This window comes from Xiphophorus maculatus, chromosome 3 (assembly GCF_002775205.1).
Source record: "Xiphophorus maculatus strain JP 163 A chromosome 3, X_maculatus-5.0-male, whole genome shotgun sequence".
Lineage (NCBI taxonomy): Eukaryota > Metazoa > Chordata > Actinopteri > Cyprinodontiformes > Poeciliidae > Xiphophorus > Xiphophorus maculatus.
The window spans coordinates 33,077,523-33,101,734 of NC_036445.1; the positions used below are offsets into that span (position 1 = coordinate 33,077,523).

Below are 24,212 nucleotides of genomic sequence, written 5' to 3' on the forward strand. Positions count from 1 at the left end.
ATAATATTCAGTATCAAGCCTTGAGGTTATGTACAGGAGCTGTCAGAACAACTCCAACATCAGCTTTACCAGTAGAAATGGGAGAGATGCCACTTCAGTTCAGAAGACTACAGTTAATTTCATCTTACTGGTGTCATTTAAAGGGTCACAATGGAAATCATCCATGTCAGGAGATTTTAAAACCAAGTTTGGAAGTTTGGAAAAGGAAAAGAAGAAATTAAATTCTTTTGTCTGGACTGTAGAAAACTTTATAAAAAACTATAAAAAAATGTATCTGACATAAATATCAGTTCCTTTATCACCAGTTCATCTGTCTCTATTTTCTACTAGTGTTGTTGATTTTACTTTGTTGGAGATCAGAGAAAAGAAAACCTTTCAAATCCATATTCAGTACAATCCATACTTAAATAATACATATTATGGATGCGTCCATGTTTACAGAGGCTTAAAAAAACTCACTAGAGGATGTCATTGATTCCAGAAATTGAATTCCAGAATTACATTTTAAACAGGTAAAATAATACCTGTTGGAGTCTCAGTTTATGCAGGAGAGATGCTGGGAATTATTTTATCTCTACCATGGACTGAGGAAGTTGAGATATTTAGGAAGTGTAATTTGTTCAGATTCAAGTTTGTTATTCTATTCATTAAAAAAAATAACCATTCACATAATTGACCAGACCCTTTTGTTAGAGATTAAATTATTAATTTATAGAATTCAGACAATGGGTTTATTAGTTATTTTTACATGGGTACCATTACTTATAGGAATAAAAGGTAATGAGTTGGCAGTTAAATATGCAAACCAAGCAACAAAAAGTAGTTGTATTATTGGTACCATAAAGTAGAAAGCAAATAGATTATTAAACAAAAGGTTAAGGAGAAATGGCAGAAACACTGGGAAAAAGAACTGGAAAGTGGCATTCAAAGGAAAGTTGTTATAATGAGGAGAAATAGAAAGGAGGAAACAGTTATATGCAGATTACATTTTGATCATACAGGGTTAAATAGTACTTTATTTAAAATGGGAAAACATCCAACAGGAAATGTGATTTTTGTTTTCAAGAAGAGACGGTGAAACAGGTTTTATTGTTTGTTACAAATATTCTGTTGAAAGAAAGGAATTAGTACATAGACTACAAGACAATAGTTAAATAAGATATTTCGGACAAACTTTCCACTTCTGAATCTTTTTGTCTTTTTTTATTTACTAAAATACCTCAAGAAGACGAAATTGATAAAGAGGATATAGAGAATTTTTAAAAATTTGTGTAATATATATTTAGCATTAAGATCTACACTCCATTCCAGTAGATGGCGGTAATGCACATCTACACATTGCTTGCCACCCCCACGAAAGAAAAAGAAAAAGACAACGACACGTCACTGAGGTTATATTAAAGAGAAAAGATGGCTAGCACTGCGGGTAGTTTTCACCTGTAAGTACAAGTAGTGGCTTTATTTTCTGTTTATTCCAACTTTAGACCCATGGGAAGCTTTGTGTGGACCACACGAACAGTAGACGCTTCACTTTCACTTTAAATGTAAATTCGATGTGCGTATCTTACAAAGCTAACTCAACATGTCACACCTTAGAAAGTTTCTCTGTTTAGAAAAGAACTGTTTCAAGTCAGCAGTACCAGTGAGTCTGTAGAACATTAAAGCGACTGATGAAGGCTGTGGCAGGTCGGAGCGGGTGTTGTTGACAGTCTTAGGGTTCGTCTCTACCGCTGCTAGTCCCAGCAGCAGCTCGCTGTCGGTTATCTTTCAGCTTTCTACCGGGCACTTATAGTTAAGCTTCCAGTTTGCTCAGTTCTGAGGTCCACAGCACCAGCTATGGGTTTTGATGAGCCTACTGATGATGTGATCTGTTCTCCTGTCCCAGACACACCACAGCGGAAAAGTTCTACATAGAGCAAAGTGATAATGACTCTGTGGATGTCCTGGTCATTGATAGAGTATCTACTGAGATGTCACTTACTGGTAAGCATTATTATTATTATTTAATATAATATTTAAATGTATCTGCGATAGACTGGCGACCTATCCAGGGTGTACCCCGCCTCTCGCCCGGTGTTATAGATTAACTGGTGGCTAAATTAACTGGTTGAAACTTATGCGCACCGCAGATGTTTTTAAATTGTAGGTGGCTGTGTTGATGCCTGTTGAAAAATGCTACTTGTGTGACAAAACCGTTTGCAAACCTTTACTATAAATCCCATTTGAAACAAATATGTTAAATGTTGCACGTGAAAATTATATTTCAAAGCAAGTTTCTACAGAGCAGCGTTGAGTTCGCTTTGAAAACACGGCATTGGAGCAAAACCAGATCAATGAGTAACACCACAATCCCATTCACATTCAGGTTCACCGGAATAAATTCATTTAATCTCATGAACAGCCACAATGTAAACATAAGTGGAAGGTTTCTGCTTTTTGTAACCAGCACTGATCAGAAAAACATTGGAATTGACTCTCAAGAACCTGTAATATGATTTGCTTAACACTTCTAGCCTAGAGTGTGTTTTTGGCTCAGATCCTGCAATGCAGCCGTACTGTTTCTGGACTTAATTCATTTTTTAGCGACACTACCCACAGTAAGTGTCGCTGAACAATGAGGTTGATGTCATCATATTTAATAAAATTTAAATTACATCCCTGATGGTGTTGCTTGTGGTGTTCACGTGTCCAAATAGAGAGGAATATCAAGTAATGTTAAGTTATACTGCAATAAAATCTCACCTAAATGATATAAGGTTAACAGCCAATGTTGTAGTTGGTGGTGATATCCAAATTCACAAGCCAAAATTATAATAATAAATGTTCCTACATTATACTGTCAGACACCACCAACAGATTATGAGCCATATCTGCAGTATTTGTCTGTGTTCTCTACTAGGAAACAGTTTGCAGGCTGGTGACGAGGGGAAATACACTTAAAAACAAAACGAGCCGCATTAAAATTAACTTGTGACAGTCAAACGGGGTCCTCAACGCAGATGTTTGTAAAAAATTAGGTGGCTGTGTCGTTTCCTGATCAAAACGCGACAAACGTAAATAAACGGATTAGAAAATGTCTATGATCTCTTCAAAACAATAATAATTCTTTGTATGTGAAGTAATATTCAAGAATATATTGGAATATCACCAAAATATACCACACTTCAAGAGGAGACCGTACTTAACAGTCAGAATTTCTACTATCGCCCAGCATTGTTAGAGTACTGATGATTATTTTACATTTTCTCGGTCGTTTATTGACTGACATGCTCTGCAAACATGTCAATAAATGTAAACAGTTCTGATATCACGAAAACTAATTCTTTGCTCACTTAATGGAAGCCACATTATTTCGTTTGCACCTTAATTGGGCTGCAGACGCAAAGCTGAGTAATTTAGTAAGTTCACAATATCCTTACAGTTAAAAGTTTGCCTGGCAAACCTGTTAAACGATACTACCTTCAAAACATTGGCAGCAAGTGAATATTATTTTTTAGACAGTAAAATAAACGGTCCAAAACTTGAATTAGACGACATCTCTAACTGAACTCGTACCAGAGGTCGCTGAGCTCCGAGAGCAATGTTTTCTCCACTAAACTATATCGGCCGACAGATGTCCAATAATCCAACCTGTTACTGACTCTGATCTAACGGACACTTCGCGCTTTAAGAAGCAAACCTGGATTAACTGGTGACACTTTCAGAATCTCAGTTTGAATGAAGATTTGAACCCGTTTCTGATGTAAAAGTATATAAGACAATAGTTTTTTGTCTCTTATAGTTGAGTATTAGTCACTTGATGAAAAGAATATGAATGTTTAGTTAAATTATGAGAAAAAATATCAACAATAAAGGAGAAATGACATTGCCACATAGATCTGCGGTAGCCATGTCTTCTGTAAATGAACTAGGAAATAAATGATAGAATGATACAAAAACAGTATTTAAAAAGATTTCGCTATTGTTTTGTGGATATCTAATTGAAATATCATACAATATGTATGATATAATACAATACAAAATTTGACGTTATGCTGTTACCACTTAGCAACAACTCATAGGCGGAAGTGAGAGCACTGCACAACACAAATAATGATCCGGCTGGAATACGGTACACTAAATAATAAAACAAGGAAACTTTGAGGCAGATCAATTTTTCTCCAGGAATTTTAATAATCGAGGTACTCTAATCATTCGAGGAATCGTTACAGCCCTAGTTCCAATGTGAGAAGACCAGTTGACAACCCTGTGGTGAAGCACACACGTTCCACAGTTGGTGGTAAATTTGACTGTGCCCAACATGTCAAAGTGTCGTTTTGCAAGACACTGAGCCATAAGGTGGTGTGTGTCCAGATTAGTGGGAGCATCACATGGCCAATGTTGGATTGACAGTAAGACTGGCAGATCTATGACAGGGCTGTCCATTATTAATTTATAGCTCTTGTAAATATTGAGCTTTAAAGCCTTACTACTTTTCCTGCTTAATTCCTAGTGATAGAGAAATTCTTTACTTTAGAACACATGGCCACTAACCATTGTCTCATTTCTGGACCTCAGTGAGAAGCGATGTTCCTATGTCAGCTGAAACCATGCCAATATGTGGAGTTATGGGAACTATTCGATTGCCAGCAGGTATGTTTAGCATGGTCAGATTTTATTTCTGGAGTATGTCAAACTGTCTGAACTCTCATTGGTGTGCTTTCATCTCCTTCATGATCTGGTTTCTTCATAAATCTAGGCATGTACCTCATAGTGATCACAAAGAAGATGAAGGTGGGAGACTTACTGGGCCATGCTGTGTGGAAAGCTCTGAACTTTGACATCATTTCTTACAAAAAGACAGTACTACACTTGAACGATGACCAGGTTGGTTCTTTTACCACCACTTACACTCCTCATGGCCCACTATAGCAGAAGGACAACAAGCAGAAGCAGCATCCCAAACCGCACATTATGTCCAAAGTGCTACATAGAGATCAAAAAGAGACAGCAGTTCTGTGTGACAAGCTGACTTGCTTCAGAAGGATATGAAATCCTGGTTTAGTGACATTTATACATGTGGAAAGGTATCTTCACATTTTTATTAATAATCATATAGCCTTTTGCGGTTTTTGAAACTGAATAAAATAAATGAATGAAGATGATTATCAAATGTTCAAACAATCAGCAGGTCTGAGTTAGAGGTGCACTAGATGTTTTTGGGTTTGATGCTTATTCTTGTCATTAGAGAACTGAGACTTGACTTGGAAAAAAGGCTTTTGAAAATCTGTGGTGGGATTTCAAGAGAGGTTAACAGTGTCTAAACAAATACAAGTCAGGCTTGGGAAGGTTGTAAGACTTTTGTTTTTGCTCTTATTCACAATAGTTCCTCTAGATGGCAGCAAATTAGAGTAAGTAATACTTACTCCACAAATAGCTGCTCAGCTGTCTGTAGAGTAAAATTTGGTTGACATTTTTTTTGTACTTTCAGATTTGTCTGTCAGCTTCACATCTTAAAATATGGAATTAAGTATTTTAAGATGTGTTTTAAGATTTAAATAAAAGTATCAGTTAAACTTTAGCTGGTGTAGAAAATCAAGCAGGTACCAGACTGGGGTGGCAGTGCGTGTTTCCTTAGGATTATGTCAACCTTTTAAGTAAAGCTGCACACTAAGTGAATAACAATACACATTATGATATACATGTGATCAGTATCAATAAAAAAACATCTGATAACACTTTATTTGAAGGGACGTGCATAAGACTGACATGACACATGTCATAACATAACACCATGTCATAAACACGAAGGAGTCTTGGTTAATGTTTGACTGGTGTCATGAAGTGTCATTTGGTTAAAAAAAATGGCACTGCAAGGTTGACACTTTTAGTGGACTTTTAATGCAACTTTGCATTAACAATATAATTTACCGAATGACATTTTATGACAAGAGACAAACATGTGTGAAGACTCCTTCATGTTCACTACAGGTGTTATGTCTTGTTTATGACAGTGTCATAACAGCCTTTTGCACATTCTTCAAATAAAGTGTTACAAACATCTGTAAACATCTGATAGAATATGCAATATATAGAATATTCACTGAACTCCAATCTAGAACTGCACATCATTCTGGGGGATATGGGCAGAGGAAAGGCTATAGCTACTGTCTCTCACTATGTTAGTTTTTCATATGCTAATCAGCTACTCCAGTTGTAGAAATAGCACATTGTTGCCATGGCTATACATCATAACAACTGAGAGTAAAAAAGAGCTGCACAGCATCCAAAATCAGAGAGAAAATTGTCCAAACATGCAACTTCTCATCCAAAAAAATTTATGAACAAAAGTCTAGAAAGGAACAAATCAGAGCCAACGTAACAGAGCTGCCACCATAAGCAGCACAACTCTAGAAAGTTCTAAATGTTTGGTGATCAGAACAATGAAGTAGAACCTGGAAAGAAGCAGACCTTTATATCTATGAATTTTCTATTGCAGATGCAAGACAACAAAACCTTTGTATCCATGATCAGCAGTGTGCTTCATACAGATGGCCTCTACTTTGCATCAGACTATGACCTGACCCACAGCCTGCAGCGTCTGGCAAACACAAGCCCAGATTTTCAAGACATGAGTCTTCTGGAGAGGGTAAGAGACACCAGACAGCCTTTATAACCAGTGACGTGCGGTGAGGTTCATAGCTGGTGAGGCACTGACTTAATCATATTCAGATGTACAAATATAGACCCCCTGCATGTTATTGTTTACATAAGGAAATTTCGCGCATGTGGACAACGCTGGAGGGCAAAAAGACTATTTCCGTTCACTCAATCAAACTTGGACATGTAGATATTATTCATTTCGTGCTGTGCTCCACAGCGAAGGGGAAACCCGTTAAAGTACAACTCAAAACCACGTCTTTTGTCGCTCTCGGCATCAGCGCAGCTACGCGCAGACTCGTTGCCATAGCAACTGACAACAACGCCACAATAAAAAACACTCAAATATTTCCCACGCAAAAAGCAGAACATTTAGTCTGTTGCAGTAGTATTGTTTTAGTATTATTTTGCGATTATTAATTAATTGCTGTGTTAAGAGGAGAAAACTATAAATATATCGCTGCACTTGACCTTGTTGTATGGCTAGCTGCATGGCTAGCTCGCTTACAGTATCTTACTCTGCAGTTGTGGAGTCACAATGTCTGGGATCATGAGCGCCCCCTGCCATGAGGCAGGAGAACTGCCTGCCTCACCTCGTTTCTGATCGCTCTTCAGCACATGAAACACGTTACGCACACAATTGGTGACAAAAAAAAAAGCACTGTACATTATATACATAAGCTAAATTATGGAAAATCCGCTCATACATTAAATGTTCTTTAGCCATTTTATTGGCGACGTACAGACAGGAGGAACATGCTCTCAGAATGGCAGCCAGTGCAGTTAGCGAGAAGTTGCGCAATCCCAGGTGAGGCTCAGCTCGCTGCTGCCTCACCAGCTTCGCTTCCGAGCATTTGAATGGGAAAATGCAGAAATTCAGCGATTTTGAAGAAAAAATAATCTGAACTTTTTTAAATTAAATGAAAAATAGGTATAGTACAAACCACAGGGTGAAAATAGCAATATAAATGATTTTATCATTATTATTTTTCCATGATTACAGGTGAGGCAGAGCCTCACCTGCCTCCCCTGACCGCACGTCACTGTTTATAACACTTCTCTAAAACATGATTGTTGCTACCAAGCATGGGCATTTCAAACAAAAATGTTTCAGAATCACTTGTAACTAATAGATTCTTTTTCAGATAAATCCCCCCACTATCTTCCCATATTCACATTGCACATGACTTCTAACTATTCAGTTAGCATGTCAGTTGCGCTAAAATAATCCTAGTGGGTATGTTTTCTAAAATTTTCAGTACACACAAAAGCACATCCAACACAATCTGAAGAGATAATCTTAGCAACTGTTGAGGAAAACTCCCCATTCCATTTTTTCCTTCCATCAGCTGTTCATGCTAGAATTTACGCCCAGTCTTCAGGACACAAACAGTGTAGACCAGTTGGAATTGTTGGCTGCCTTTTTAGCCTACCAGTGTGAAGTGCACCAGTCCGTCCTGCAGCAAAACAGCCAATTGTAACATGCATCCAAATTTTAACATTGTGATGGTGTTCTCAAGTTATCAAACATAACAGTGGTTATTATGGCCAAACACGACAATTTTAAATTTAATCAGACTGTAGAACATATCTCCAGAAAAACAAGATCTCAGTCCCACATTGCATTTCCAAGCTGTAATCTGGATTTTATATTTTATATCACTTTAGGAATAATGGCTTCCCCTCTGAGTTTTTTATTTTTATCCCAGGACCTATTTTACTGTGAATAGTGACAGAAAATACAGCTAGCATTGTATTTTGCTGGCATTTAGAAAATAAACATAAACTAGGAAATCCTAGCTGACCTTAGACTGGACAGGATAAGTCTGACTTGATGTCAGACAGAACATGTTTTACAAAGAAAATTCTGATAAATGATAACTGGCCTGTACTTGTACAGCTCTTCATCAAGTCTGTGTACTCCTTGGGTGGGCGCTGTGGTAGCTCAGGGGCAAAGCACGACCCACGTATTGAGGCCTTAGTCCTTGTGGCGGTGGTCGCAGGTTCGATTCCCAGCCTGGCGACATTTGCCGCATGTCTTCCCACTCTCTCATTACCATCTTTCTTGTCGAACTACTTTCAAATAAAGGCCACTAGAGCCAACAAAACCTTTTAAAAAAAAGAAAAAAAAGTCTGTGTACTCCAAAGTACTTGCACCGTATTCATACAATGATGTTCATTTCATTGTTACTTTTTTCTAAATTATTTCCAGATTGTAAGTTTGGTGTAGCAAGATGTTATCTCAAAGAGCAGGCTAAGGCCTGACAGGGTGGAGTTTGATTCTTATCTGGAACAAGAAACCAACTTTTGTGGTTGACTTCACAGATCTTCTTGAATCATAAGGGTTAACATTGCTTACAATAATAATAGTGCTTTGAAAATATATATATAAAATTCTTTAAAGATTTTATTGCTTCCTCTTATGACATTTTTGTGTCACCTGTGCTTGTCTTGATTTTTTTTATTATTTTTTTGCATATCTGCAGTGCATACATTTTTAATGTCATATCTGCTGTTGGTGTGATTCTTGTAGCCCCATTTACATGTTAACTCTGTTTGTTCCAGGCAGATCAGCGCTTTGTTTGGAATGGCCACTTGCTACGGGAGTTTATGACACAGCCAGAGGTAAGATACGTAAGTGACCTGTTTAATAGCTTTTTGCCAGCACCAGAAATAAGTTTCAGCACGTCTGCAATATGAAATTCCCTCACTCCTAAATATTCCACAGTCAGCTGTCAGCTGAGTTATAAGAAACTGGAAGTGTTTGGGAACAACAGCAACTCAACCATGTAGTGTTAGGTCACGTAAACTGATGGATCGGGGTCAGCGGATGATGAGGCACATAGTGTGAAGAGGTCGGCAACTTACTACAGTCAGTCACTACAGACCTCCAAACTTCATGTGGCCTTCAGATTAGCTTGAGAACAGTGAGCAGTGAGCTTCAGGAAATGGGTTTCCATGGTGACCAGCTGCTTCCAAGCCATCACCAAGTCCAATGCAAAGTGTCAGATGCTGTGCTGTAAAGCACGCTGCCACTGTAGAGCAGTGGTTCACGAATTATGCTCCTCCATCTGGAAATCTGATGGATGAGTCTGGGTTGGCGGTTGCCTGGAGAACGGTACTTGTCTGACCTCATTGTGCCAAAGGTAAAGTTTGGTGGAGGAAGGATTATGATTTGGGGTTGATTATGGTGTGGGTTGGTCCTGTAGTTCCAGTGAAAGAAACTCTGAATGCTTCTTCATACCAAGACATTTTGGACAACTCCATGCTCCCAACTTTGTGAGAACAGTGTGGAGCTGGCTCCTTCCTCTTCCAACATGACTGTGTACCAGAGCACAAAGCAAGGTCCATAAAGACATGGATTGCAGAGTCTGGTGTCCATGAACTTGACTGGCCTGCACAGAGTCCTGACCTCAACCTGATAGAACACCTTTGGGATGAATTAGATTGGAGACTGAGAACCAGATCTTCTCATCAAGTATGTGACCTCACAATTGTGCTCCTGGAAGAATGGTCAAAAATCCCCATACACATCCTAAACCCTTTGTACAACCTTCCCAGAAGAGTTGAAGTTGTTCTAGCTTCAGAACAACTTCTGCAACTTCTGTGGAGAAATGTCATATTGAACGTCATATTGAACCCTATGGATAAGGACTCGGATGTTACTTATGTGAGTCAAGGCAGGTGAGCAAATACTTTTGGCAATATAGTATACCTGCTTAACAATCCGTTCACCTGAAAGGGGTAGGCTTCCAAAGTCGTTCAGGATGGACAATTTACGACCTTTACCTCTAAGAACTCAAAGAGTAATCGTTTGTAGTTTCTTGCATCTATAAAAGATGCTCCTCAAAGTTAACCTGTAGTACAGATTTCACATTACAATACATGGGTGATAATGAAAATGAAATTGAAATACTAAATGGGTGAATTGATGAATTGGTTAAGAAATATTTGTCATAACCCAATGTATCAGGGCTGCACCGATTGCAGTTTTCTGACTGATCGCCAATTACTGATCTTTAAAAAGCCTGACCTGCTGATTCCAATTTTGTCCGATATACATTTTTTTTTTGTCTGAAATGTTTCTAAATGTAGCAAGAAAAAAACTGAGTTGGTAACAGTGGGGTGAATATTGTTAACTGCAAACATGCAGACATGAGCTGTGGTCCGGTCTGTCAGTCAAACCTCTCTCACAGGAGAGCAAAAGAAGAAAGTGGTTGATTTTAGACTTTTGCTGACGTAGTGAAGATCTGTGGATAAGATCGACTTCACATGTGTCGGCCAATTACTGATAATCGGTGCACCCCTGCTTAACAAATGTAAGCATGGTTGCTGTGTGTCTTGTCTGCTGGGTTGGGCTGCTGAACAGCTAAAGTTTGGTGAGGGAGTGTGTGTTTGAATTGTTCACATGGTAACGTTTCCTCACCTGTTTTACAGTTGCACAGGTTTGTGTATCCTGTTGTCCATGGTTGTATCCTTTTCTGTGGCTGTCTGCCTTGGTTTATTTTTTCCAATAAAATTAAGGTTAGAAAGTGAAATGATGAAATCATAAACTTCAATAAAAACATGTTCCTCTACTACACTGCTTCAGAGAGGGAGTCTCAAGTCCTTCAGCCTGTTTTCAGTGTATAAATTGATCACAAAATGATGAAATCGTAGTCTTTGACTGGATTATTATCAATCAATCACAAGGCCAACATTGATATAATCACTCCATTCTGGTGGTGGAGCAGAATGTTGACACAGATCGGGAACAAATAAACTGATGTCTGATTTTGGAAGTTGAACAAGAGTAACTTTTACTATGTTTGTTTGAGCCACACATTTAAGATGTACTTTATCATTAATACATTTGATTTTCCAAAGCAGCAATTTACAAAACATAAATATTTTAAGCATTTAAATGATTTCAACCAAAGTCTAAAATAACAGTAGACATGTTGGCATACTAAAAGTAATTTAAAATATTTATTCGGAATATTCTGGTTTCATTTGAAAATTAACCTTAGAAGTGAGAATCATTAATTGGTGCCTGACTGTTGATTAGAATACAAACAACCTTTAAGCTCAGTGGGGAAATCCAGGATTACCAGCAGCAAAGCCACAGGCAAGTTGAAGCATGTGTGACTGTTGCTTCATGCTGACCCTCTAAAGTGCTTATCAAAAAGTTAAATACAAACAGCAATGCATTAACTGCAATCTATCTTATTTTATAATGAACCCAACAAAAAACAAATCTCCACTTGAATCTCGTCTGAGGTATGTTTCTGTATTGTTTCTTGGTTGTTTTTATGTGTCACATTGAGTCCTTCTGTTTCCATGTACAAGTATTGTTGGTTTCTTAACATGTCTCCTTCCCAGTCATTACCATTAACTCGAGCTCCATCAATGGAAAGGTGTTTGAGTGGATTATCATCTCCAGAAGAAGCTGTTTCAGAGCCGGTGTCCGCTACTATGTCCGAGGTAACTGCTGCAAGCCGTCTTTAACTTGGCTAACGTCTCCTGTTGCTCTGTGACCCCTGCAGGCTCTCTGGAGACAAATATCTGATGCTGTTTTGTCATTTGTCCCCAATGTGATGAACAAAACTGGGGTTGGTACACAGAAATATGGGGTTGCAGTTTTTATTCAACCGTTTACTGTGTAAAGCTTTGACACTTTTAAAGTTGCTTGTTTTTGTTTTTTTATAAATGGCATTGTGTTATTATCTGCGGGTTGATGAGTATGTCCAAAATACGTTATGGTACGATGTTCACATTAGTGAATGACTAGGTTTTTGTAGTAAATGACAATAAAACCAGTGCAAAAGTTTATATTTTTATGTATGCTATTATTATAATTTAGGCAAAATGAACTTTCTTCTAGTTTCTAAATATGTTTCTGTTTTTCTAGCATGTAATGGTAATTACGTCATTTGCATGCTTCTTACCACAGCATACCAGCTTTTTTGCAGACATTATTATCAAGATAAATGTTTTTTTGGTTGTTGCTCATTTAACACAGGCATTGATTCAGAAGGCCATGCTGCTAACTTTGTGGAAACTGAGCAAATTGTGCAATACAACAATTACAAGGCCTCATTTGTGCAGGTGAGTCAAACAGCTGAGATTCCAAGTCATCCAGCAATGGGAAAGTAAACCAATCAATAACGGCTTTTAGTGTTGTTTGTTTTTTGTCAGGGCTTTGTAAAGGGACAGCCTTAATATTTGGATCTTCACAGTGCTGATTTTGCTGGGTTTTTTTATTGAGGTAGTGAGTCTGTTAGTGACCAAGTAAAGTAAATTGATTGGCTGCTAGTGTTTGCCCTTATTTTCTGTTTCTTGATCATAGGTTTTTTCATCACTGTTCAGTCTGCATTTTCCATTTTCCATATTCATTGAGACATACAAACCTTTGAAGTGCATCTTTGCTATCACATTTAAAAATGGTTTGCAAAACCAGTGCAAGCTTTTAAACTTTAAACCATGTTCATTTGTTCTGATGGAAGAGCGAATGTGTGTAAGCATAATAATTTTGTCCTTATGCAATATGTTCTGTTTTTCCTAGACCAGAGGCTCCATCCCTTTCTATTGGTCTCAAAGGCCCAATCTGAAGTACAAGCCAAAGCCACAGATCAGCAAAGTGGTTAACCATGTCAGTTTTCACTCTTATTTTACATAAATCATGACATGACATTGTACTTTTTTTTTTACTTTTAATGTCTTATGTACTTTTCCTCTTTGATTTTTGTTGTAGTTAGATGGATTCCAGAGGCACTTTGATTCCCAGGTTGTTCTGTATGGAAAACAAGTCATTTTGAACTTGGTGAGCAAACATGGTTTTATTATAAGTTATAATTCTGTCCTATAAATTGTAAAATTTACAGACAGCTACATAGTGATTTCACTGGGGTAAATAAATTTCCATCTATAATTCCTTCTTTCGTTCATTCACCAACCAAACATCCTCCAGTGAGTTGGGGGTCTGCCCTGGGGTCTCCTCCCACATGGCTGTGCTTGGAAAGTCTCCTAGGAACCGTCCTGATCCCATTCCCAAATCACCTTACCAAGCTCTTTTAGTTGTAGAGGAGCAGTGAGTCCACTCTGATCTTCACCAAGTTTTAGACATGCCACCGACTCCTATCCAGTCCTATCCTAGTGAGCTTCTCCCTTGTGTCAGTGTTTTTATGATGCACAGCACTTTGAAATGCCTTGTTGCTGAAAGGTGCTGTAAAAAGTAAAGTTTGATTGATTGATTAGTCACATAAAGTCCTCCAGAACCACAAGGGTATCCCTATGGTATTCTTTTCCAGAACAATGCCAGTTACTATGAGTTGAGTTGCTTGTTCAGTGCATAACCACAGACAACAATCTGCTATGACTTGAAGCAGCCAGGGTTGATTCTCACTCACTGGAGCAAATTTTTAAACAAAGATCCTCAGCCAGGGCCTTGTGAGTATTCCCACTCCTGCCCAATGCTGCTCTCCCAAGACAGCCCCTCTCTAGGAGCAAGGTTCCAGTGCCCAGGTTCTGTGTTTAGGTAAGTTTAACTATAACTACCTGGTGCCAGTGGCTAGTGAGGTAGCATTCCAATGTCCATAGAGCCAGAATATGTTGGATACCTGTGTATCCATCCTCACTTGCCACTTTACTCCCAAAGCACCTGAACTAGGCATTCCTCCTCCCAGTTTGTCATAGTTTGTTTTCCAAATGGACTCAGCCCAAGGAACCAAGGCTTGATGAACCCAAGGTACTATGCAGTGAACCCCCACCGCACCACATTGCCCCCAAACTTCCTTGAAGTTTTATACTGTCCAACTCCTATCATAACGTTTGAATCGGTCTTGTCTGACCCCTCCTTTGAGGCTAATCTGAGATGGGAGACTCCACTTGGGATACTCGGACTTCCCCACCATGTTAGGGGTGATTCTACTGAGACAAGGCACACATTGACTGAATTATGAATGGGCTGTTTTTATCACAAATTTGTCTATTCTTCCACAGATCAACCAAAAAGGTTCTGAAAAGCCTTTGGAACTAGCATTTGACAAGATGGTAACCAGCTCGGGTAATGGTATGATCAAGTAAGATCACTTCCAAGTTTACCCCTTAGTCTTCACATGATTCAGCTCTGCCTGTATATTCATAATGTGTTGGTCTTTGTGCTTCTTAAAGAATTATGTTGGAGTTTTTGGCTAACAGATCGTTTCTCTGCAGGTACATAGCATTTGACTTTCACAAGGAATGTAGTCGGATGAGGTGGCATCGGCTTCAGATTTTACTGGACAGTGTTTCTGAAATACAGGATGAATTTGGGTCTGTTTTTTGGCTTTAGGCTTGTCCATTAAGGGGTTGCTGTTCATCAAACATCATGGTGTGCACTACATATGGTTTCAGATATTTTCTTGTGGACGCTGAAGGGAAGGTACTGATAAACCAAGAGGGTACATTTCGGAGCAACTGCATGGACTGTCTGGACCGTACCAATGTCATCCAGAGTCTGCTAGCCCGACGCGCCCTACAATCACAACTGCAGGTATCTCCTCACATGCACTATGTCAACACAGAAATTTAAGGAAATAAATGTTTTACAGTTAAAATAGTTAAAAAATTCTAGAACTTCTAGTCTTAAAAAAAGTTGTTATAAGCACTTCCGGTGTGCAGTGCTACAAGCATTCTTATTCTCTAGGGAGAGAGACTTCATATCAGATATCAGGAAATAATTTTATTCTTATTCTGTTGCAGAAAATTGTGATGACCATTTACCTCCTTTTTTCAAACACTTCTCTTTCTTTGCCAATAAACATTGTTCCAGCCATCTCCTTGAGATTCACTATGTTAGCCACTAAAGATATAAATAACAGGTGGAGCAGCCATCACAGTGACGTAATATAGTAAAGTGTTTACAATTTGGACTTGGTCTTGGGGAGGCACAAAGGGGTTATTTTTAGGGGTGTGTAGATTGATCCATCCCAATTTCTTTAATTTTGGGTGATCATTGATTGGTCAATACTTGCATGTGAAACCGATTTTATCCACTGATTTTTTTCTACCACCTCAAGAGTCTGACAGAGGGCTGCATTTGACAATGGACAGCCTTCTGTTGCCAACTTTTCAACTTTTTTGACATATTTGGTACAGAAACAAATAGTTGTAGGCCAAAATCAGTCAAGCATTTAAATATGGATGATCAGCCCGAAAACTGCAATCGGTGCACCCCTACCTTCTTTTAACCACAGAAATAATAGTTACTCGTGATGATACAAGCAGGAGAGCAAGCTGGCACTCCTGCTTCCCATGAGTTCGTCCATGACATTTGTTCCATTCCTCCTGAGCATCATGCTCAGACCTTGGCATGGAAAAAAATGCTGATATTTTTGTCTGACTTGTAGGTTTTTGCAACTCTTTCTGTATGCTCTCTGGTGGGAGTTTGACTCCTTCAAACAAACATGCTTGTAATATCAATGAAGTGAAAATAATTCTGCCAGTCACAAACATAAAGCAATATTCAACTTTAAATGTTGTGAATAGAATAAATGCAAACAAAACTAGGTGATGACCAATGTTATGTCCACCAGGCTCGTTTGGTGGGGTAATATTAAAAGAGACCACACAAGGATTTTCTGATGAAATAAAACCTGATAAAGGGAATACCTGAAATCAGAAACCAAAATAAATTTATGCAAATCCCCTAGCTAACCAGAAATAAACAAATGCAAAACAAACCTAACAAAACCCAACCATAAGATACAAACCAAACCAAATGGAGTTCTGAGGAGGGAGAGGGAAAAGCCTCCTGTCTGCTGCAGCATGGCAGCTTTAAAACAGCAGAGCACCAATCAGGGAAAAACACCACACCTGCAGAAGGCCTGGATCCAGAACCCTGCAAGGAAAAAGGGCAGAGACCCACTGCAGCCATAATACCAGCCTAAAGGAGTGCAGTAGAGTAAATAATCAGCATTAAGTAAAACAATGAGTCATCATTATTGGCCTAAGAACTATAGAGAATGAATAAAGGAATAGTTAGTTTCACAGAAAGCTGAATTCTGGAAACACAAGAAATGTTTGAACCATAAATTCAAACTTTTAGGTTAGGGGAGCCCAAAGTGGGTCCTGGAGGGCCGGCATCCTGCATGTTTCAGTTCTCTCCCTGGTGGTACCAACAACCTTTTCAGCATGTCAATGTTCTTCTTATGCCTTTAACTGTGGCATCATTTGGTCCAGGTGCGTTAAACCAGGGAGAGAACTAAAACATGCAGGATGCCGGGCAACCAGGACCCACTTTGGGCTCCCCTGTTTTAGTGTGTGTTCTTGGTTCTGACAGCTGTTGATATTTATGGGTTTGTCTTTGCAGAAAATGGGACTTCTCCACCTGGGACAGAAGATCGAAGACCAGACTAATTTTGAGAAGATTTATAAGAATGGTGAGCATTTCCCCACATAAAAGTAGGTTCACTATACCCTCAGTTCCATTCAAGCATTATTATAACAACATCATCTCTTAATAGTGACAGTTAAGCCTTTTGTGTTGCTGGTACAGTTCCAAACATCCAAGGAATGTAGTTTACAGGATATCTGAGGGGCCCCTCAGTGTCTGGCACCACACTGTTCAGCAGCCTGTTTCACAGCACCAAGTCTTCCAGTTGAACAAACTGGTAGCTTTCAAGCAGCTCTGCACAATCATAGAAAACCCTGACATTACAATGCAAATGCTCAATATAGCAGTATCGATTCTCATTACAGGTTTGAATGTATAGCTTTCAAACCCATAGTAGGGAATTAGTATTTCCTACTAGGTACTACATCTAAGTAGTCAAATGAGATTGTAAATCTTCACATATTAATATTATGATGAAAAATGTTATATATTGTTCAGTCTACTTTCAGTGATCACTGGTCTTCTGGTTGGTGACTGGAACCAGGTGAACAGGGACCTCAACGTGTTCACTTCCCTCTGACTCCTTGGCCTCTGTAGTCTTATCTAGACTTTAAATATGACATCTAATAAAACTTCAGAGTTAAAATGGAGGCCTTAATAACATTAGTGTTTATCACTTTATGTTCCTCTTAATTTATTTTATTTCTTTGCAGCGTGGGCAGACAATGCTGATGCATGTGCCAAGCAGTATGCTGGAACTGGTGCCTTAAAAACAGACTTCACCAGGTCAGTGTTTTCACCATCTAACAACCAGCTGATCTGCCTTCATTCTTCTCTGTAGAAGTCACAGGTAAAAACTAGGTCAGTTTTAATGACTAAACTAGCTACACCACCTTAATATGAACTTTTGAATAAAGGTCAGTTTGCCTCTGCCTATTCATATTCACATTCAATTCAGTTAATTCAGTGCCATTTCACAACAAGTATCACTTCAAAGCACTCTTCAAAAGATAATTTTAATTTAGTCACACATGCATTCCAGTTCCTCCTAGTTATCAAGCAGTATAGTATGCTCAGTTAATTATTCAAAGTACCGTAGTTTAAAAGAATTCTAGTCAGTGACTGACGATCACAGCGACGGTGGACAATCACCAACAGACCTGGTTCAACTAACTGCACTCAGAGGCTCCATACGTCACCACTTTTATAACTCAAAGAATATCTGCAAATAGCTTCATAGGATTTATTTGATGTTGATACTGTTTCATAAAAATGTTTCAGTGATGTCTTGTTGTTGCTGTAGTGGTGTTCTGTGTGTTTCAGGATGGGGAAGAGGACTGTGTGGGGTGCTGTGATGGATGGCTGGAACTCTGCAATCAGATATTACAAGAACAACTTTTCAGACGGCTTCAGGCAGGTGAGTTTAGTCTTGATGGCAATATTAGGATTTGTGTGTTAAACCCTCATCAAAGCACTGACTGAACTGGAGACACTACTGTGTTGCAGATGTGTAATTGTACAATTGTCTAAATTATTTGAATTTAACATGATTAGGACTTTGATGATGAAACACCTATTGCTTTCCACCTGTCTCTTTTTCTGCCGGTGTGACTCACAATTTGTATATTTGGGTTTGACATAAAGCCTAATGCTGGGTACTTGCTGAGTCTACCTGACTAAAGTATTAAAACAAATGAAACCAGGATAGGTAGAGTAAGCCTTGTAAAGCAGACATTTGGGGCACCATCGTGGGCCTAATGTGAGATAAACATTGGAAAATATATGCATTGTTTTTGTCAGGTTTGACACCTATTAAAGACAAATTAAACAAACACAGAAAAGACAAAAGAGTTAGATTCTTTTTATCTCACTAGGAGAATGGATAGAGATGTGTTTCCAGTCACACATCTCCAACCGCTCTGAAAACACATTTGTCCGCTCCTCTCTTTTTATTACTTTCCGAGTCCCTATCACAGAGAACACTGCAACTCTAAGGGGTGGGGGCAAAACACTTCATCACAGTTGCAGTGCTAATGACAATCACTAACTAAAACACATGTTATCTTGCACTAGATTATTCTGTTCCAGACACAGGGTAAAACAGAGCAAGTTGTACATCTTCACGGCGACAGTTTTATAGCTATCTAGTAGATCAGGATGCAGAGGTTTCTGCTGAGTGATAAACCTGTGAAAACAGTTTCTCTGCTCTTCCTCAGAGAGGCTTTCTGAGAAAGGAATCAAAGTAATTCAACAACACAGAAACATTCTTTATGCTAAGATGAAACAAAACAAATAAAGGCATATCAGACAAGAACATTATAAAGGCACATGAAACAACAAATATTTGATAATATATACAATTTACCTAACAGTTTTTGAGAATTCCTTGTATATCCAATCTCTGGAAATGAGTAAAAAGATGTCCTCTCCAGATAAAGGCATAAAGGTCAAGAAACTTTAGCTGATTAATAAACTATTATTATTAAGTCAGAAATATATTCTGCAAAACTGAATATTCTTGACAGCCTCTTGCAGTAATTCAATGGTACAGAAAAATGTTTGGAATTATCCCAACAGAGAAGCGAACTTGAGCCTTAATGACTTGTGGCAGCTCCTGCTGGGCTCGGCCCAGTCCTTCTGGGGCTGGGCTCGGCCCAGTCCTTCTGGGGCTGGGCTCGGCCCAGTCCTTCTGGGGCTGGGCTCGGCCCAGTCCTTCTGGGGCTGGGCTCGGCCCAGTCCTTCTGGGGCTGGGCCGAGCAAGTCACCCACTTGTTGACATCCAGCTTCCATTCAACTGGAAATAATAATACCCAGGGTTTGCATAATAACACCATTTCAGCTATGTTGAAGGGGGATTAAAATATTTATTTTATAATAATAAAACAAATAAAATAAGTCAGAAATAATTATGATTTATTTTCTGATTATTTTTCTCCTTGCTTCTTTTTTTCCTTTAGTTCAGAATAAAACCTTAGTATGACTCTAAAGCAAGAATTGCTTTCCTGGCCACAGTTTGTCACGTAAAGTCAGGCTGACTTTGACATCCTAAATCATCTCAGGGTAGAAGCCACCTCTGTTTGTGTTTTAAACCAGGACTCCATTGACTTGTTCCTGGGGAACTATGCTGTGGACGAAGCAGACTGGATCACTCCACTGCAAGATCCCAAAGACTGGAAGTTTTTAACTGTAAGAAAACGTCAAGAATACAAACAAAGAGTTGTGTTGTTGTACTAATTGGGATTCTTGTCTGTTTCTCTTTTCCAGCTGCCTATCGTCATGGTTGTAGCTTTCTCTATGTGCATCATCTGTCTACTAATGGCTGGTAAGAAACAATTTGGTGAACTAACACTAGCAGTAATTGATTTGTAATGGCATGGAGAAGTTCTGACAGCAGCGAGACTACCTGTGGAACTGTAGGGCAGGGGTCTACTCAAGCACTTTGAACTTGAGTACACTTTGAACACAGTCAGTTATAGGCAGGGTCCATGATGTGATCAAGTATTTGAAAGATGAAGGTCATCAAAACCAAATCATGAGTTTAAATGGCTTATTGAAGGTGTATCCCATATAAATGTGCAGAGTCTTCAGTAAGTGTACGGTAGGTGCAGAACTTATTGGCTTGTGTGTTTCAGGTGACACGTGGACTGAGACTTTGGCCTATGTTTTGTTCTGGGGAACAGCCAGCGTTCTGACAGGTGGCCTGATCCTGTTTAATGGACGGGACTTTGTGGACGCTCCCAAGCTGGTTCAGAAGGAGAAGTTGGACTGAATGTGTGCGTGTGGAAAGCAGCTGGGCCCTGGCGACCTTAACATGTCATCACTTCCCCCCCACCATCGCCATCTGCAGGCCTGGAGCCTGTATTAAACATGACCAGAGCAGACAAGGATGATGGCTACCACAACCAGCCCAGTGTGAAACAACTGATACTGGGACTGGGAGATTCTGCAGGGGTTCTGCTGCTGTCCACACGTAACCCGTTGTAGTGGACAGGACTGTGTGTCCACTGGTGTCCTAGTAGAATCATCAGTTAAAGGACAATACTGAGCACTCACACAGTTTCTTTTTTTCTTTTATCTTTTTTGAGTGCATTAATATGTGATAACTGAGAAGACCACATCGTTGTAAATGAATGACGCTTCAGAATGTACATGTTTTATATTTGCATTTGTTAAAGCATAGATTAGATATTGCTGTTCAGCAGCTTTGTCAGTTTTTTTGCCCTGGCCTGTTTCAAAGTGAGCATTATATACAGCACCAATTTATGGATGACTTGATGCCTGTCAGTAAAGCAACCATCTGCCAATAAGAAGGCTGTTGGTTCCATTTCTGAGTTCTTGTCCACATGTCTATTGAGCAAGACAAACAACCTGAAATTGGCTATCAGTGTGTGTGAATGTGGCTGGTTCATTATGACTAAGCAGTATCATATAGAGTGGGGAGAACAAGTATTTAATATACTGTCGATTTTGCAAGTTTTCCCACTTCTGGATGCAAAGCATCTAGAAATTTCAAATTTTTATCATAGATCCTCGATGTTAGCAGAATCAACCACAATAGGGTTAGGGTACTCTAACCCTAACCCTATTAGATGAACATGTTGGCATAAATATGTTGTAATTTTCCTACAAACTAAAATATTGATGTTTGTGATACACCAAAACTCATATTTACTTCAAAAATGTACATCTTCTGTTTTTCACCGTTATAGTAGTTTTTTCACCCATGGAGGTTGCCATTTTTTCACCGATGGGTTGATGGCATCATGAAGTCCACTCTACTGGAATCTACACAGTAAACACAGGAAGGCAGGCTAACTTTATCTGAGTAGTTTATTATATTGCTTTTGATCAGTGTAATTTTATATAATGCCCCACTGTGTTACTGTTGACAAATTTTTTTTAAAAGAAAAGGAAGAAAAAAATTGAGGCGAATCTGAATAACATCATACAGGCCCTCTCAGGCTATTATCCCCAACCCACAGACCAATTGGTACCGGGCCGCATAATAAATAATTACATTTTTCCGTTTTATGTATTATCTTAGTCTGGAGGATCATCAATTTTGAAGATTAATAATCACTGAAAGCCGACATGAATGTTGGAAGAGCCATGGGATTTAAAATAAAATGTTTAGAAAGTTCGACTGGCTATGTTATTTTTCATATCACCCTCACATTGTATGATATTTCAATTAAATGTCCACTAAAAAATAGAAAAAAATAATTTTAAACTCTTTTTGTAACATTATAGTTTATTTCCTAGCCAATTTACAGAAGACATGGCTACCGCAGATGTGTCATTCCCTCCTTATTGTTGATACATATATTTTTCTCCTAATAAACATCTTTATTCTTTTCATCAAGTGACCCTAATACTCAACCATAAGAGACAACACTGAAAAATAATTTTTTATATAGTTTTACATCAGAAATGGGTTAAAATCTTCACTATACTGAGTTCTGAAAGTGTCACCAGTTAATCTGGGTCTGTTTCTGAAAGCGTGAGGTGTCCGTTAAATGAGAATCAATGACAGGTAAGAAGATCACATTTCTGTCTGTCTAGTTTAGCTCTCGGAAGTCAATGAATACTGGTATGAGCTCGGTTAGCGTTTTTGTCTAATTCACTTTTTGGACCAGTTTTGTTTTATTGTCTAAAGAAATATTCACTTGCTGCCAATGTTTTGGAGGTAATATTGTTTGACAGCTTTGCCAGGCAAACATTAACTGTAAGAATATTATCAAATTCCAAAGTTGCACAGCTTCGTGTCTGCAGCCCAGAGATGTCTTAAGGTGCCATTGAAATAATTTGGCTTCCATAAAATGAGCAAAGAATTAATTTGCACAATATCAGAACTGTTTACATTTATTGATAAATTTGCAGAACATGTCAGTCAATATAAGACTGAGAAGATGTGAAATAATCATCATTACTCTAAAAATGCTGGGTGATAGTACAAATTCTGACTGTTAAACTGTGGGAATCCTAATTTAAAATGCCATCAGTGTTTCAGTCTGTTATATCAAAATCAAATCAAATTTTATTTGTATAGCACATTCCAGCAGCAAGGCATTTCAAAGTGCTTTACATCATATCAAACACAGAAACACAATGCAACATAGAATCAACAATCAAAACACGACATTAAGTCAAGTTCCATCAATAAATTTGTAATTGATTACGTTTCAAATACAATCCTAAACAGGTGGGTTTTAGTCGAGTTTGCGTCCATAGAAGGTTTACCTGTTACACTCCTACTGTGTTATATGGAACAAAATATCTATTGCTATTTTTATTCCCCCTCACGCTCACAATCACACAGCTTAAAACGATGTAGACAGCATTTTGATGGGCTTCTCTCACAAGGCTCCGTACTCCTCTTTCACAGAATTTCGAGCAGGGACTCTGCTGTCCCTCACGGATTTTTGTGCAATTCTATGGTACCTGTTAATGTCTAGAATTTACAGGGTTTCCGTTAAGCACAATGACCCTCAGTCACTCACTGTTTTTCTTCCTGCATGGGGCTCCGTACACCTCTTTCACGGAATTTCGAGCAGGGACTTTGCCGTCCCTCACAGATTTTTGTGCAATTTCAACAGTTCAAATAACACCAGATTCAGGTGGATCACAAGTTAATCTGGCTGGAATTTCTCCACTGTTTAGCACAATTTCCTCTGGAGGTGTAGTATATTTTGGTGACCTTTTAATATATTCTTGAATTTTCCTACACATAAAAGGAATTATTATGTTTTGAAGAGATCTTAGAGGCATTTTCAAATCCATGAACTAATCTATCTGATGTTACCTAAGCGATTACAGCAGTGGACACAAATAAAACCTGTTTCTATTTTTCAGTTCAGAACTAAGATTAGATAGTCTGTTTGCTTATCCGACAACGCTTCACCACTCCCAGGGTTTATTTTTCTGGGTGTTTTTTTTATATACACACCTGTTTTTAAATTAATTTTTCATAATAATTTACAGCTACTTCTTTATTCTTAGTTAACCTCTGAACAGATAAAACACATTGTTAGGTAATTGTAGGAGAGCTTATTTTATTGCTAGTCCAACCCTGAAGATTGGACTAGCATCCCTATATACACTGCTCAAAAAAATAAAGGGAACACTTAAACAGGTGTTTAACACTTAAAGTGTTCCCTTTATTTTTTTGAGCAGTATATATACACTGCCTGGCCAAAAAAAAAAGTCGCCACCAAAAAAT

The 24,212-nt window shown here is 38.5% G+C and overlaps 1 protein-coding gene across 2 annotated transcripts; it reads left to right on the forward strand.

The window, feature by feature from the left end:
• Positions 1-1,352: 1,352 nt before the first annotated feature.
• LOC102237394 (phosphatidylinositide phosphatase SAC1-A) lies at positions 1,353-22,133 on the forward strand. Of its 2 annotated transcripts, none has more exons than XM_023330913.1 (20): positions 1,353-1,439; positions 1,886-1,983; positions 4,558-4,632; positions 4,739-4,866; positions 6,479-6,628; positions 9,205-9,273; positions 11,077-11,110; positions 12,001-12,102; positions 12,641-12,726; positions 13,184-13,270; positions 13,373-13,441; positions 14,620-14,699; positions 14,833-14,931; positions 15,013-15,151; positions 16,970-17,039; positions 17,707-17,779; positions 18,317-18,410; positions 20,087-20,179; positions 20,258-20,315; positions 20,626-22,133. In XM_023330913.1, the coding sequence occupies exons 1-20, from the start codon at positions 1,411-1,413 to the stop codon at positions 20,760-20,762; spliced, it is 1,770 nt and encodes a 589-aa protein (XP_023186681.1). In that variant the 5' UTR covers positions 1,353-1,410; the 3' UTR covers positions 20,763-22,133. The 2 variants fall into 2 exon arrangements, with proteins under 2 accessions (XP_023186681.1, XP_005814377.1); XM_005814320.2 differs by having other exon boundaries at positions 9,205-9,264.
• Positions 22,134-24,212: the final 2,079 nt, after the last annotated feature.